At 61.5% G+C, this 16361-nt stretch overlaps 3 protein-coding genes across 6 annotated transcripts in view; all 3 read left to right on the top strand.

Annotated features, from left to right (window-relative positions):
• The window catches only part of DOHH (deoxyhypusine hydroxylase), a 39236-nt gene that overhangs the window by 1155 nt on the left and 21720 nt on the right, over positions 1 to 16361 (top strand). The window lies entirely within an intron of this gene.
• Positions 612 to 16361, top strand: part of NFIC (nuclear factor I C) — a 31503-nt gene continuing 15753 nt past the window's right edge. For all 3 annotated transcript variants that reach the window (XM_072357339.1, XM_072357340.1, XM_072357338.1), the window contains exons 1-2: positions 612 to 776; positions 14718 to 15249. In XM_072357339.1, coding sequence (XP_072213440.1) covers positions 747 to 776; positions 14718 to 15249 — 562 coding nt within the window. In that variant the 5' untranslated portion in view covers positions 612 to 746. The remainder of the gene's footprint in view (positions 777 to 14717; positions 15250 to 16361) is intronic.
• LOC140262903 (uncharacterized) lies at positions 13865 to 14694 on the top strand. Its single transcript, XM_072357583.1, is given in 4 exon segments — positions 13865 to 14251; positions 14253 to 14342; positions 14345 to 14459; positions 14462 to 14694. Coding segments are annotated over 4 exon segments (825 nt in total).

The following is a 16361-nucleotide window of genomic DNA, read 5'->3' as shown; positions in this document are numbered from 1 at the left end:
TAACAAACAAACCAACACCACTAAAACGGGCCCGGCCGGCAGCGCAGCCCCAACAGCGAACGGACCAGAAAGAAAAGGAGAAAAAAAAAAGAAAGAAAAAAGGGGAAAAAAAAAAAAGGGAAAAAAAAGCCAAAAAAAAAGCTGCGTTTTTCCACTTTAGATTTCTAGATTTCCTGCCCTCCCATTCGCAACTTCGCCTCCCGGCTGCTCCGCTCCCCGCTCTTTATTTGAACACCGCTTTCCCCCCCCCCCCCCCCATTCCAACCCCCCCCCCCCCGTTTATTTTTCACCCTTCCATTTTCCTTCTCCACTTTCCCAGTTTTTTCTTCGCCTTTTTTTTCCCGTTTTTCCCCCTTTTATTTTTTCACTCTCCCTTTCTCTCCCCCCCCCCTTTTCCTTTCCCATTTTCCATTCTTTTCCCCCTCATTTCCCCCCCCCCCTTTCGCACCCACCACCACTTTTCCATGTATTCCCATCTCTGAATTCCTTTCGCATTCCTCTTATTAATTATTATCACTATCATTATTGCCACTCGGACCCTTCGCATTCCCCCCCTCACCCCCCCTCCCTTTGCTCGGGGCCGCCCCCCCCCCCCCCCCTTGCTCCCTTGCCCCCCCCCCCGGGCCCCGCAGAGCTTCGCCGGAGAGAAAGAACGCGCGGACTGCTCCAGCCTCCGAAATGACTCAGTAACTTTTACGCCTCGAGTCTCAGCTCCGCAATTAGCCACTTTCCCAGCGCCGCTCGGGATGTATTCGTCTCCTCTCTGCCTGACCCAGGTAACCCCCCCCCCCTCCCCATCAAACCACCACCAACCCTCCCTTATTCCTACCCCCCCCCCCACCCCACAATCCAAAGGCTCTTCTACCCCTCGCTCAGATCTATAGGATAATATCGAAGTAATCATTTCTCCCCCCCCCCCCAACAAGCCTCCCCCCCCCCCCGCGATAAAAATAATAACAGCCGTAGGGCGGGTTGTGCCGTGCAGGGAGAACCGCGTTTTGCTGTCGCTTTCTGACCCCCCCCCCGCACAAAAACTGCTTGTTTTGGGGGTTTTATTTAGGGTGTTTTAGGAGGTTTTGCTGCCTCTCGGTGCTCGGGGGGGGGGTTGGTGGTTGTGCTGCGGTTTGCTCGTGTTGTGCGTGGGGACGGTGGGGACGCCGGCGGGGTTTGGGGTTTTATTGGGGACGCCGTGGGGGGGTGCAGGGAGGGTGGGGGGCTGCGGCTCTCCTGCACCAGGAAAGTTGTTTTCCTTCCCCCCCCCCCTCCCGCACTGAGCGCAGCGTGGCCGCACATGTTTGCAGGGCAGAAGGAAGGGGCGGCATAGGGAGGAATGGGGGGTACAGAGAGCTATGGGGGGCGTGGGGAAATGAGGGGGGGGCACAGGGATATGTGGGGTGCAGAAGGAAATGGGGGGGGGGCACAGCGACCTGGGGTGTCACAGCGTTTGGTTCGGAGTGCTCTGAGTTCTGGGATGGCTGCGCCGTGCAGCTGCTGAGCTGCGTGGGGTGGAATCAGGGGGTCCCTGCTGTACCCCCCCCCCATTTAGGGACACCCTGTGTGTCTGGTGGTGACCGTGACCGTGCATGGGGACACCGGTGGCAGCTCGGGTGCTACCAACGTGGCCTGCTTGAGGGGCGGACATGGCGGGGCCTGGCGAGCGGGGGGCTCCCCAAAATGAACCCCCCCCTCCGTCCCCCCCCAACCCTCATATCAGAGGTGGGGGGGGGGGGAGCGGCCGCCATTCTGCCTTTGCTCCGTCCTTATTTATTTAATGCTATTTATTTAATTGCGGAGCTGCCGTAACCTCTTCCCTGCTGGCGGCCGCCCGCGGGCTCCGGCCTTGTGCCACGCTCCCACCCCGCCAGGCCTTTGGGGTTCGCTGAGGCCTTTGGGTTTCTTTTGTGGGGGGGCTTTGTGTTTTTTCGGGGGCCTTTCGGGGTTCTTTGTCAGCTTGGTGCGTTTTAGGGGGGTGTTTTTATAGGGGGTACCGTTGGCACAACCTCCTGCCCACGCTTTGGGGTCACCCCCCCACATCGGGCCTAGCAGGCCCACCCGGGCGCCACGGGGTCTAACGGGAGCAGGCCTCACCGCAGGGCCTGCGCCTTATGGGGGGCAGGGGGGGCTCCACAGACAGAGTGCAGTTCATAAGGGGTGACCCCCCAAGGCCTGCATTCCCTATGGGGGGGGTGGGAAGGAGCCTCTCCATGTCGTGCCCCAGGCCGTGCATCGCCGCAGCACACGTGCCATGGCGGGGAGAAGCCACGGGGCTGCAGGGTGCGGGCACGGCATGGGAACGGCACAGCGCGGTGTGGGCACGGCATGGACGTGGGCACAGCATGGCATAGTATGGACACGGGTATGGTATAATATGGACATGGTATGGCATAATTAATATGGACATGGTATGGCATAGTTAATATGGACATGGTATGGCACGGGTGGGCAGGGCTGGGGCTGTGCGGGTGACCCCGCTGACGACGCTCCGGGCTCCACTTGGTGCAGCTCAGGCCTCAAACCCTCTTTTTTTCTTCCCTCTGTTCTTATTGTTTCCTTTTCTTTTGGCTGTTTTTTTTTTTAAATATATATTTTTATTTTATTTCTTTTTATTTTCCTTCCTTTCCTTTCCGTTCTTTTTCCTGCTCCGTGTTCTTTTCATTTCTCTTTCCCTCTGACTCTTTCCCCCTTTTTTTTCCCCTTTATTTTCTTTTCTCTCTTTTCCTTTTTCCTTCCCTTTCCCATATTCTCATAATTCCCTCCTTTCTTTTTGTTTAATTTTATTTCTTTCCCATTTATTTTCCTTTCTCTTTATTTCCCCTTTATTTTCTTTCTTTCGTCTTTCTTTCTCCTTTTCCCTCCCTTTTCTGTTATCTTCTCTCTTTTCTATATCATTTTTCTCCCCCTTTATTTCCTTTCCTCTCTTTCTTTTCCCTCTTTTTCCCACATTTTCTTTTCCCTCCTTTTATTCTTTCATTCTTTCCTCTTTTTTCCCCCACTCATCTCCTTTCTCAATATTTTCCCTCTTCTCTCTCCTCTCTTTTTCTTTTCGAACACCTTCACTTTTCTCTCTTCTTTTCCCTTTTCTCTCTTCTTTTCCCTTTTCTCTCTTCTCTTCCCTTTACTCTCTTCTCTTCCCTTTACTCTCTTCTCTTCCCTTTACTCTCTTCTCTCTTTCCATTTCTCACCCCTTTTCTTCCCTTTCTCTTTTCTCCTTCCCCCTGCCATCCCCACTCCGGGTTCTGTCCGTGCTTTGCGTTGGGGCAGCGCTCAGCAATGTGGGCAGCACATGGACTTTCTCTCCCCAAACGGTGCCATTCCCATCTCAAAATGGGGCAGATTTCCAACCCAGATGGGCTGCAGCTCCCCTTTCTCCTATCGGATCCTCTGCCCGATCTGGGCCCAGATGGGCTCGGTGCCCGCCGGACCCTTCTGTGCAGCACAGCCGCGCCAATCCCATCCCACTCGCGTGGCGGGACTCGGGAGCTGCGGATGGTGATGTGGATACATTGGAACGTGCGCGGGACCCGCCCTGCCCTCGGCTTCGTGCATCTCCTCCAGCTGCCGCCGCCATCCTCCCGTGTCCCCGCGTCCCTCCAGCCCACGGTGGCCGCTCTCAGCCCTGCAGGGGCAGCTCCGTCCCATCCCCAGCCCCGTGGCACCAAAATAACCCTGGCATTGGTGGCGGCCGTGACGCGCTGCTGGCCCGGGCTGCGGCAGGAGGGTGACATTGTGCCCCGCTCAGCTGTCTGTCCCTGCTTAGGGACTTCCTCCCCTTCCCCCTGCTCACCTCTGTCCCCTCTCAGGGACCGGGCAGGAAATCAAGACGGAGCTGCCCAGATTAGCAGGGAAGCAGCACCAGCATCACGGCCAAGGGCTGTGCGCGAGGGGGGGGTCCGGCTGTTGGCACCCCGAAGTAGTCCCAGCGCTGCACAACTATCGCCGTCCCCATGATCCCCAGCACGGGGTGGGCACCAGGGGGGGATTTTCCCAGGTTTTCGGGAGATCTGGACATATGGCTGCAACATTTTCCTATCTTGCTGTGCGATCCCAGAGCCCAGTTGTGTCCCCCCCCCATTGGGATCCTGACCCCCAGCACTCTGCAGTGTGGGCAGGAGCTGATGGGGAGCAGCGGGGTGCAACACGGGCAGCTCACCCTGCCACCCTCCCCCCTCAGCCGTACCCCAGTGCCACGTTTGGCACAGATGTGTCCTTGCAGGGCTGTGATCTCAGGACTGGGGCCGTGCACCGGGCTCAGATCTGGGGATGTCGGTACTGTAGGGACATTGGTGGTCCCCACACCAGGTGCCACCCTCAGCACTGGGGACGCATTGCTGCACGGCGCGGTGCCGTGATAAGTGCCGTGGCCACGTGGCCTTTCCTTGTGGCCTTGTGTGCCCGTGGGGCCGTCCCCGTGGCACAGCGGGATCATGAGCGGTGCCACCACCGCCTGCTTGAGCATGTGGCCACCTGAGCACCTGCAGGTCCCATTGGAAACCTCCTTGGGGCGAGGGTGACTCTGTTTGTGGGCTTTGGGGATGGGAGCGTGGTGCAGCCGGCGCCTCGCCCCTCCACCAGTAGCTGCGGCAAACTGGTTTACTGGTTTCCAGCCGGGAGCTCAGATCAGCTGCCAAAGCATCGGAGCTGCTCGGGAATGGAGGGGGGGGGGGGGGAAGAGAGAGAGGGAAGGTTGCAACACACTTTCAATTCTCCCATCTGCTGAGCATTGTTTGGGAAAAACAATGGGGCTGTTCTTTAAGTGCAACCTTCGGGAGCGCCTGGCTTTCCCCGCGCCGTGCCCGCCGTGCCCGGAACCTCGCTGCTTCTGCCCGCTCTAATTTTAAATAGATAAAAATAGATCCTTTTTTTGCATGCGATTTATGGACAGGAGCGCTCGTCAGGGCAGGATGAGGCCCTCAGCTCTGCGGCATCACCTTGAACTTGGGCTGTGCACCATAAATTTGCTGCCGCGCTGCCCGGCCATAATTCTCCCTCCCTTCTCCCCCTCCAGGAGCCCAAAGTGTGCAGGGAGCTGCGATGAACAAAGCTGGATGTGAGCAGGGAATCGCTCCGTGCTTTGCCTTTCCCCTCCCCGTGCTGGGCTGCCCAGAAGGGACGCCCTCGTCCTCCACCCCAGGGCTTTTTCTCCCTGCACCGTGGCCTTGTTCCTTCTGGTGCAGCCCCAGTGTGATTCTGCAGCCATAAAGGAGCACCCCTGGCTGCCTAGTGCTATGAATTAAATGGGCACCCACCCCTGTGTGCTATGCAGCATTTAGCATTGATGTGTGGCTTGCAGGGTGTCGTGCACATGGGCACAGAGTGGAGCACAATGTCCCCTGCCTGGATGGTGGTGGTGGCACTGAGGGTGGTGTGCCCAGCCTGTTCACTGTGCCCAGTGCCAGGCCTGCAGTGCTTGGTGCAGAGCCATGGGGAAGGTGGTGGTGTCGGTGCTGTGGGAAGAACAGATGTGTTGTTGGCTATGGCCATGAATCTGAGTGCTTGGGATCAGAGGGGCACGTGTGCCCCATCCCTGCAGCCAGGCTGAGGGCCGTGGGCATGAACCTGGGTCTGTGAGCAGCGTGTTGGTGCAGTTTAATACAGGGGAGCCACGGGTCGGGGGTTTCTCCCGCATCAGAGCTGTGTGCTCCACAGACGTGTTGGTGCCTCAGTTTTGCTGGGTAGGGCCAAGCACCGCATGGCATCACCAGTGCTGGGTGACATCCCAGAGGGGAACCCGAGACCGAGTGTGTGCAATGGCAGTGGGGCGGAGGTGCCGTACCGGCGTTCAGTTTGTATGCTCTGAATTAGCACCAGGAAAAAGACTGAGCCCTTGTGGGGGGGGACAGGATGGAGGCTGGATCTATGGGGCTCCCCGCGGGCATCCCGCTGCCGGGTCCCAGCTTGCAGCGGGCACACGGCCGCCTCGCCATCCGTCACGTCGGCCCCGGGCAGGCATCCCCCGCGGCCGCGCCGCGCCGTGCCAGCTTGGCCGGCACCCAGCGCCCTGCACTGCCGCCAAGCCCCTGTGCTTCCCGAGTCCTGGCGAGGAGCTGGGAAAGGATCCCGCTGCCCAGGTGCGGGGAGCACAGGGCGGGCCGTGCCAAGGATTGATTTCTCGGTTAACTCGCCGCTGCTTTCAAAGCGCATTAATCCTCCCGTCACCTGCCAGCAGCCACCCATCGTCGGCATGTTGGGCACAATCCCCAGCTCCCAGCTGCCCGTTCCCCTCCTGGCCGAGGAGCCTCACCCAGCCGCCCCAACGACCCCTCGGCTTTCTGGGGGTTTCCTATTGTTTTGTGGGAAAAGGGGGCTCGTATCGTGTGCCTTTTTTAAGACGATTTCTGCTCTCCTTGCAAAGGGCCCCTCTGTGCCGAGAAAACGCGATTCGAGCGGCCGCCGTCCAAAAAAAACCCCCAACATGTTTCTGATCACCAAAACCCAAGAAATATTTTTACTTTCAAAGGAAAAAAAAGAGAGAGAGAGAGAAAGAAAGAGGGAGAGAAATGTTGATTTTCCACCCAGCCGTTTCCTTTCTTCCCCGAACCGAGAGGCTCCGCTCCCTGCGCCGGGGGCTCCCTTTTGGGGTACCCCAAACCCCCCAGGCTCTGTCCCTGTGTTGGCAGGGTGTCCCTGCAGCCCCCCGTGCTTTGGGCAAAGTGAGATGGTGAGCAGCGTAAGGAGAGCCACGAAATCTCCTTGGGTAACCTGTGTGCCAGGACGGGCGGGCGCACGGCGTGAATACCAATGAGGGGAAAAAGTGCAGAGTAAAGGCTTTTGGATGGAAATGGCATCGCAGGAGGAGGAGAAGCCGGGAGGCAGCGCGGATGCTGGAAGTGTGTGGGTGCGTGTGGGTGTGCACGTGCACCGCCGTGGCCATCCCTGTGCCACTGCCGTGTCCCCACGGTGCCCGGCCGTGCTCGCCTTAAAGCGCTGCGGCCGAAGGGGCGTCCATCGCTGCTCTTCCTCTCCTGACTTTTTTGGATCAAAGTCTCTGGGGCATTGAGAGCTGGGCCTGTGTGAGCAGAGCTGCTGGCAGCACGCCGCCACGCCGCCTTCCCGGAGAGTTTGTTAAACAAATTTCTCTTAATTGCACGAGGCGAGGAGCGAGTCGTGGTCGGGTGGAAGAAAAGAAAGGGGGGAAAAAAGATGGGGAAATTCCCCTCTGCTCGGCTACCCCCGAGCAGCACGTTTTGGCTGCGGGGTGTCCCGGGGTCACCCAGCGCCTTGCAGCCCTGTGCAGCTCCGCTGTTGGGAAGGGTCCCCTGTGTGTGTGCGGCCTTTGAAAGCGAAACCCGGCGCTGCAGTGAGTGTGGAGAGGGATAAAAGCTCAGCGCTGCGGCGGCGTAATCTCTTTAGCAGGTCTGGGTTGTGCCGGACCCATAAGGGAAGGAGCAGGGCTCCCGCTGAGGTCATGGCTATAGATAGATAGCCCTCAGCCCTGGATGTGTGCAGCGCTGCTGCGTCGCTTTGGTTCTGCCAGCAGCTCCCCAAAATGGGGAGAGCAGTGAGGAACTCAGTGCTTCTGGGGGTCCTGCACCCGTGGGTGTGCATGGAGGCCGCACCCCCAGCCCCAGTGCAGAGCACCTTTCTCCATCTGTTTCCCACTAGGTTTAGCTGTGCAGATGCTCCTGAGCAAAAGACGCATGAGGGGATGCAGGGGTGCACCCGTGGGTGCAGTGCAAAACCCCATGCGCCAGACATGGCAGCACCCAGGTTGGTTTGCAGGATGGGGCCGCGCTCTGCACCCAGCTGCTCTGGGAGTACAGAGATGGGGCTGCAGCCCCACGGCCCCATACGTGGCCCCATACACAGCCCCACTCCCTGCAGTGGGTGCTGGCGCTGAGGGTACCCCGCGGTGCCGGAGCGCCGGGGTGGCTCAGAAAGGCGTTGTCGATGCGGGGCACTAAAAATAGAGAGCCATACTGGGATCTTAATGGGACTTTGTGGGAAACCTGGAAACATTTTCTCATCCCCATAAATGAGTCCAGATGCATTAGCGATGACTGCATCGCATCCTGAGGTGCCGCCGGAGGAAAGCGGGACGCGCTCGCGAGTTCCTCGCCCTGCGCTGGTGGAGTGGGAAGGCTGGGGATGGGGGGTGCAGCGCTGCGGAACCATCACCATGGGCTTCCCAAAGCCCCGCTCAGGGGCAGCGCTGCCTCACCCCATGGCAGGGCCGTGATGCTCGGGGACACCCAGCCCACGTGGGTTTCCTTCCCTTGAGCACCGCGGTGGGTGACGGGGACGTTGGCCCCACTCGGGGACCTTGGACTCCTGCAGGTGATGGCCTGGGGCCAGGCTGGGCAAGTAGCCCGGTGCTGGTGGCCCGTGGACGCCCCGTCACGGGGCAGGCTGGCACCGCGGTGTGGCAGTGTCACTTAGTGGTGACAGCGGTGTGCTGGGACATGAGGACACGTTGCTGCCTTCTGCCCCTTTGGGGACGACTTTACGGAGCGCGCTGCCTCAGTTTCCCCATCTCTGCACACCTCTGTGCCCCTCCCAGCCCTGTCCCCGAGCAAGGCTGCGTCCCCAACCCTTGGCGTGACACGCAGAGCTGGAGCTGAGCGTGGCCAGATGGGACACAGGCGCTGCGAGGGGGGGGTCGAGGGGGGGCCATGAACTCTTCACCGCGGCCAATCCTCCCGCGAGGTCGCCGGCCGCGCCGCGAAAGGCCGGGGTTATTTTTAAGCAGTGACAGGTTGCCAGCACGAGGCTGGGTCTGATGGGGGGGGGGCACTGTGGGCACCCCAGGGAGGGGCAGGTGTTGAGCTGGGGCTGAGGGGGGCTGGGGGGGGCGCCCCCTTTGGATGTGTGGTGCTTTGTGTGTTGGAGAGTATAGAGCCCTCACGATATGGGCACCCATAGAGGGGGGTTGGGGGTCCCCTTTGGCACCTCCGTACCTTTATCGGTGTGGGAGAGGAGGGAATTAATCCCCCTTGGAAAGGCCAGGAGGGAGCAAGCAGGGCTAAAAATACAGCAGGAGGGAAATAAAACCTCCTGCGTCAGGGGCTAAAGCCGAGCTGAGAGCCCCACGCTGCCCGGGGGGGCACAGGGGATGCTGGGGGGGCACCACTGCCAGCGCTCCCGGTGCCAGCCCTCAGTCCCTCCTGCCTCAGTTTCCCTGTGTGCAGGCAGCACTGCCGGCCTGGCTGCAGGCAGCCACCATCCTTATGTCACATCCTGGGGGGGCTCGGGGGGGTCCGGCGCTGCCCCAGCTGACGCAGGCCGGGTGGAGGAGCTGGCAGGCTCGTTGGCTCATTGGCAATCCTCTTTTTTTTTTCTCCTTTTTATTTTTCCAGTTCCAGAAAACATTTCCCTTCGTCTCAGCTCTGGGGAGGGTGGTGGTGGTGGGGGGGGGGGTTGGCTGGGAAGCCACGTGGCTGCAGAGCTGGCGGCCACGGGAGCTTCTTGGGGTGTGGTAGTGGGGACGCAGTTCCTTGGTGTGTCCCCACTCCGAGTCCCTGGCGGGTGCCGTGCCTCAGTTTCCCCATCCTCATCCTTAGGGGCAGGGCTGTGGCTGAGCTGTTGGCTCCCTCACCCCTCGGGGGTGGCAGCTGGGGGCACCTGGGGGTACGGGGACACCTGGGGCTGCTCCGCTTGGCGCACATCCATGCAGCGTTGGCACCTGAGCCCGGGGCTGCAAAGAGCTGCTTTTCTTCCTGCTGTTTTCCAAAGCAACTGGCAAGTTCGCTGCTGCCGCGGCCTCCCGTGACCCAGGGAAGCTCCCGGCCCTGCAGCACCTGCACCGGCATCGCCGCCCGCCCCGGCACGTAGGCGCGAGCACCAGCACCCCTGGGGGCTGCTGCAGCCCTGGGGGATACAGGCTTCAAAGGAGGCAATGGGGCGTTTGGGGTTAGGGAATGGGGTGCTGGGGTGTCACGGGGTTAGCACGTGTTGGGGTTAGCATACACCAGGTTGGAGTTCGGGGGTGTGGAGACGGTGGGATCCCATCCTCGGTGTCCCTGCCTGGTTCTGTGCTGCTGTCTGCGTGATGCTGCTGAGTTTTGGGCTGACTTATTGTGCCTTGTCCGTGTGTCCATCCTGGCTGACCCGTCCTGCCCTTGGGATGGGGGGCTGCATCCCGACCCCGCAGTGGACACACTCCCACCTTTGCTCTGTGCCTACACGGTGCCACCAGCTGTAGGGATGGGGTCAGTGGGCTCCGCACGGGCACAGGACGCTGCTGGGAGGTGGCCCCATGTCCTCCCGTGGCCCCAGCGTGGGCTGTGAGCATTTTGCAAGCGCGGGGCCGGGTCGTCCCCACCCCAAAGCAGGGAGAGATGGGGACACAGCGGCTGTCACAGCGTGTTCTGCCCCCGGGCACCTCCGGCTGCGGTGGCACGGCGCATTCCGTCCCCACTGAGCTCTGTGTCCCAGCTCCTGCTTGGGGTGGCAGCGAGGGGTTCACTTTGTCTCCAGGCTCGGGGTGGCACTGCTCATGTCCGTCACTGCCCCACGTCCCTGCTTGCACCACACGCCCATCCTGCGTCCCCTTTGGGGCTGATTTTGGGGTGCACCCCACGGGAACCCCAGCCCGTCTGGGCCATCTCAGAGCATCCAGTTCTTCCCCACACGCCGCCCCCCCTTGGCGAACGCGTGCAGCCTTTGCCTCTCCTCCGGTTCGGCTCTGAAGGTGCTTTGGGCATTGCTTTGTGCAGCACCCAGTGGGCCTCAGTTTCCCTCCCGGCCGCTCACCTGTGCTGGGACCTGCAGAGCCGGCCGGGAAGCTCGGCTGCACCGTTCCGGAGAGCAGCAAAAATTATGAATAAGCTCTCATTAATAAATACTTGATGATGAATCCAAATAGATTTCCTCCTCTGGAGCAATTATTGTAAAATGGGCTCTAATATGTTGCAGGGACGGCCCCGAGAAAGGTTGGGTGCATTTCAGGGACTAAGTGCCTTCCTTCAATACACTCTAATGAGCACTTTCAAATCATTTGCATCTGTCTCGGCAACAGGTCTCATTACCAGGTTAACTTATTGCCGAGCGCCGTTGCTGTGAACAGTTAATGAGCGGCTACCCGAGGCCTCAGTGCATTCGTGGGGAACCCAACAGCGGGGCGAGCGCAGGGAGCGTCTCCCCCTCTGCAGCACGGGTTTGCATGGCAGCCAGCGTTGGGGTATGGGGGGACTGGGGAGCGTGGCGCGTCCCCCTGCACGCAGCGGGTTCCTGCAGGGCACGGTGCAGAGCGCAGCATGCCAGCCTCTGCCTGGGCTCGTCCGGCCGCGGGGATGGGGAGCTGGCAGCCTCAGAACCGGCAGCGTTTGTGAGGTGTGTGGTTGGCTGGCGGAGAGGCTGAGCATCCTTTAATAACACCAACACTGTGTGGTCTGCGTGGTGCATCCCGCACCGCAACGGGATCCGTGATGCTGGTGGGGAGCGCGACCCGCCGTCACCATCAGTCCTGTCCCATCCTGTCCCGTCCCATCCCATCCCATCCCATCCCATCCCATCCCATCCCATCCCATCCCATCCCATCCTCCCCCCCCCCCAGTGAAAACTGCTGAGGAATTTCCTGAGGAAATGTGGGGTTTGGGTGCCTCTTTATTTGATTTTTTTCATTGGAAAATTCAGAGCTGACAGAGCTCGACCTGTTTGGACGAGGTGCTCGTGAGAGGGATCCTCGCATGGCCCTGCTGTGATGCCGTCGTGCCGTGGAAGCTGTGCCAAGTGCCCGTGCCGTGGTGCCCATGCTGGGGTGCCTGTGCTGTAGTGCTGGTGCCATAGTGCCCATGCTGTAGTGCCCATGCTGTGGTGCACATGCTGTAATCCCTGTGCCGTGGTGCCGGTGCTGTGCCACTCGTGCCGTAGTGCTGGTGCTCTGGTGCCCGTCCCGCAGTGCCTGTGATCCCCGTGCTGTGATGCCCGGTGCTTGGCACACAGCGTGGAATTGCCCACCCTTCCCATGTGCAAAAAGGGCTGCCCCCCCCTCCCCGGGTGACGCATCCCTGGGTGGCACAGTGCATCCCCCTCCGTCTGCAGGGCGGAAGGCACCTCGCTGTGCTGCTAATCCCGCATGGCACACCCAGCACCACTCGGGGCATCCATCCATCCGTCCCAGATGGGCGCTGGGATGGAGCCAAGGTTTGCCGTGCCTCAGTTTCCCCTCCCAGCAAATGCTCCCCCGCTTGGAAGGGCAGTGGGGGGGGCAGTGCCAGCAGCAGCCCGGTGCCAACAGCACCCCGACGTGGGCGGCTCCTCCCCGGGTTGCGGGGCTTTACAAGCCCGGGCTGGAAGGGCCCCAAGAACAGGCTCTGCTGCCAGATTCCCGGCCGGAAATGCCCTGAGAACAGCCTTGTCTGTGGTATTGCAGCATGTCTCTGCTTCCCAGCCCGGCAAATGAAAAACAACAGGGGAAAAAGTTAACCAGCCCCGTGCCGGCTCTGCGAGCAGCCGGCTTTAGGGTGGAGCGGTGACCCTGGGGGTCCCCAGCCTCAAACAAGGGGGAACTGGGAACCACAACCACGGTGTGCCCGGACCGTGCCGGGTGCCAGCGGGACGCTGCCGGGATGGCAGTGAGCCCTGGCTGCCCCCAGGCGCAGCGTCCCCCCGGCTGTCCCTGTGCCCCCGCCTGGCCCCGCTAAAGCAGCTTAACTCGGTGCAGCATCCCCGAGCGGGATAAGCTGGGCGGGAGGGAAAGTTGGCGCGGGGCTGATCGGCTTTGGGTCCGGCTCCTGGCTCGCCCTAATCCCACTATGGTGCCTATGGGGTGAGGGGGGCCCCGCTGGCGATCGTCACCCCGCAGCGGGGCCATCTGGAGGGCACCGTGTCCCCTGTCCCTGCTCACAGCGCTCCCTCCCCGCCACAGTGGGACGACACCAGCGCCCTCCGGCTGCCCCTGCCCGGGGTGTTGGCAGCGCCGGGGCATGGCAGCAATTTGTAGGGCTTGCCTGGATAACCGGCCACCAAGGAAGATCAGCCGCCCACCGCCCCGGCCAAGTCTTGTTTTTGGAACTCGCTGCTTCTTTTTTCGGCTCCTGTCTTACTTTTCTTTGACCTTCTTCCCTGATTTAAGACACATGCCCAGCCCTTGCCCAGCTGCACTGAATTAGCGGCTGCTGCTGGGGAGGGAACCAGACCCTGTGGCCACGCGGGGCTGCGGACATCGAGTCCATGGGCAGGATGAGTCCTATGGGCAGGATGAGTCCTGTGGGCAGGATGAGTCCTATGGGCAGGATGGGTCCTGTGGGCAGGATGGGGTTCTATGGGCAGGATGAATCCTGTAAGCAGGATGGGAATCCCATGGTCAGGATGGATCCTATGAGCAGGAGGAGTCCCGTGGGTAGGATGGGATCCTATGGGCGGGATGCGATCCCATGGGCAAACTGGATCCAATGTGCAGGATGGATCCCTTGTGGGGTATGAAGGGCCAGAGCTGTTGTGATGCTGCTGGGGTCAGTAGGGGGAAGAAATGGATCCAGATTAGGAGCCATCAGCCTCCAGGGTGGAGTCGTGCTGGCAAATAATGCAGTTTGTGCATCAGGGGATTCTTAGGGTCGGTGGGGCTGCGCTGGTGGGCTGTGCTGGGTCAGGGACAGCAGGGGCTGTGCTGGGGCAGTGGAGCCCATGTGGGGCTGCTGTGGGGCTGCTGTGGGGCTGAGGGCCCCGTGCTGGAGCAGGGAGCAGTGAGGTCGCTTGGGGACAGGGCTGCGGTGGCCGAGGCTCAGCTCCTCCCGCTGCACTGAGACCCTTCGCTCCGCGTCGCCTTTTCCTCGCTGCAGTCGGGAGGGAAGGAAGCAAAGCAGGGGAGGAGGAGGAGGATCGTGGAGGGTTTGGTGGCCGCGTTTTGCCACCTCCCAGCTGGGATTTGGGGCGCGGGGGCCGTTCCCAATGCAAACCCAAGCACGGATTTTTCCGACCTGGGAGAATGGGCTGGAAGGGGCTGGATGGGGATGGATGGGGATGGACGCACTTTCCTTGTTTTCTTTCGGGGACGAACTCGTCCAGCAGCCAAATGGAAAAAGGCAGTCAGAGCACGCATTGCTCACTGGGCCGCGCGCCAGCAGCCGGGCTGCCCAGAACTGGGGCAAACTGGGGGGAGTTCCCTCGCGCCGGGGGGAGCCCCGCCGTGCCCGCCCCGTGCCCACAGCGCATGGCAGCCCCGCTGCTGGGAGATGCTCCGCATCTGTGGGAGGTGTGGGGCGGCCCCCGCGGCTCCACCACAGCCTGGAAGGATTTATGGGGTCGGGGGGTGATGTCTGTGCCCCCCTTGGCATCGCCGTGGTGCCGAGGTCCCTGTCCATGTGTTGGGCACGGTGTCGTATCCCTGCCATCTGGGTGCTGGCTGGATGGGGATGTGGCACAGTGTGGCCCCACAAGTGGCCGTGGAGGAGTTTGGGGACATTAAGTTTGTTCCCACTGGGGCCCCACAAGTGGCTGGGGTTGGGTTTGGGACGCCAGGTCTGTCCTCAGTGGGGCTCTACAGGTGGCCAGGAGTGGGTCTGGGGACACCGGGTCTGCTCCATTTACAGGTGTCTGGGGTTAGGTTTGGGGCACCAGTTCTGTCCCATTGGGGTCCTACAGGGGAGTTTGGAGACAGTGGGTCTGACCCCGCTGTGGGCCCTACAAATAGATGAGGTTGGGTTTGGGGACACTGGGCCTGGCCCCCCCATGGTCGGGGGCGGGTTTAGGGGCCATCGTGGCCCTCCAAGTGGATGGGGTTGGGTTTGGGGCCGCGTTGCGGGGCCGTGGGGGTGACGTGCTGTCGCTGTGCCCCACAGGATGAGTTCCACCCCTTCATCGAGGCGCTGCTCCCCCACGTCCGGGCCTTCGCCTACACCTGGTTCAACCTGCAGGCCCGCAAGCGCAAGTACTTCAAGAAGCACGAGAAGAGGATGACGAAGGACGAGGAGCGGGCGGTGAAGGACGAGCTGCTGGGCGAGAAGCCGGAGGTGAAGCAGAAATGGGCCTCGCGCCTCCTGGCCAAGCTGCGCAAGGACATCCGGCCCGAGTGCCGCGAGGACTTTGTGCTCTCCATCACCGGCAAGAAGCCGTCCTGCTGCGTCCTCTCCAACCCCGACCAGAAGGGCAAGATGCGCCGCATCGACTGCCTGCGACAGGCCGACAAGGTGTGGAGGCTGGACCTGGTGATGGTCATCCTGTTCAAAGGGATCCCGCTGGAGAGCACCGACGGCGAGCGGCTGGTCAAGGCGGGCCAGTGCACCAACCCCATCCTCTGCATCCAGCCCCACCACATCAGCGTCTCCGTCAAAGAGCTCGACCTCTACTTGGCCTATTTCGTCCGTGAGAGAGGTACGGGGCTGCCTGCCCTCTTTGCTTCCCTTTCAGACCCCGCAGAGAAGACCCCGCTGCTCCAAACGGCTCCACCCCAAGTGGGTGTCCCCCACAGCCCCTCTTCCCCATCCAACACCCATCCCGGTTCCTAGGGGATGGTCCCCAGGGCTGCAGTTGGGTGGCACAGTGCATCCCAGGGCTGGGCTTTGACACGGGTCACAGCCGCTCCTGAAGCCTTTGTGATCCAAATGGGGAAACTGAGGCACGGCGCAGCATCCAGGCTGGGCAGCCAAGTGTGGTCCCCAAAGCACCGTCCCTGCGTGTTGGGAGAATGGAACCTGTGCCTCAGGGCAGCTCCTGTGTTATCCAGGCAGGTCCCCAGCCGGAGCTTTGCTGGCACATGTGGCCACTATGGCAGCAGGCACATGGGGGGAGTCCTTTGGGTCAGGACATTGGGCCCTGAGTGAGCATCAGCTGTGGGGCTGAGGAGGGGTCTCACCCCTATGGCCGGCACACCGTGCTCCCTGATGGCACCCGTCCTTCTCAACACCCGCTGTGCATCCCGATGTCACCATGTCCCACTGCACCCCAGGGCACAGAGCAGCAGGGAAGGTCAGGGCTGCCAATGAATCTGCAGAGCATCCTGCAGTGCGGCTCCTCGGACCCGTCCCATCCTCAGAGCCATCCCCAGCCCGTCCCCAGCCCCGGCCGCATCCCATTACGCCTCGGCAGCGTTTGGCTGCTGCTCACCCGGCGCTGGCCGCAGCCCAAGGCCGGATAATGACACCGAGGGGGGCACCCGGTGGCTGTAATCCCAACAAAGGGGATTGACGGAGCCATAAATCACGGCGGGCGCGGGCGGATGTGCCGGGTGTCACCTCGGTCCCCCGGGAGCCGCCGCGCTCTGCCTGGCATCTCGTGCACCGCGCAGCCCCCGGGGTCACCGCGCAGGGCTCACTATGGGCAGCTCACGGCCAACCGGGGCGGGGACAGGACCCCGATAGTGACCCCACGCGGGGGGCTGGGCGGCCCCGCTGTCCCCAAGGGAAGCGGCCACCCCTCTGCCACCCCCCACCCGTGACCTTGACCCCAACGTCTGGGTCCCCGGCAGCCGCAGTCACCTGATGTCT

The sequence above is a fragment of the Excalfactoria chinensis genome, chromosome 26, assembly GCF_039878825.1.
Source record: "Excalfactoria chinensis isolate bCotChi1 chromosome 26, bCotChi1.hap2, whole genome shotgun sequence".
In the NCBI taxonomy this organism is placed as follows: domain Eukaryota; kingdom Metazoa; phylum Chordata; class Aves; order Galliformes; family Phasianidae; genus Excalfactoria; species Excalfactoria chinensis.
The sequence above is the reverse complement of the archived record's forward strand: the minus strand, read 5'-3'. Positions and strand labels throughout refer to the sequence as shown.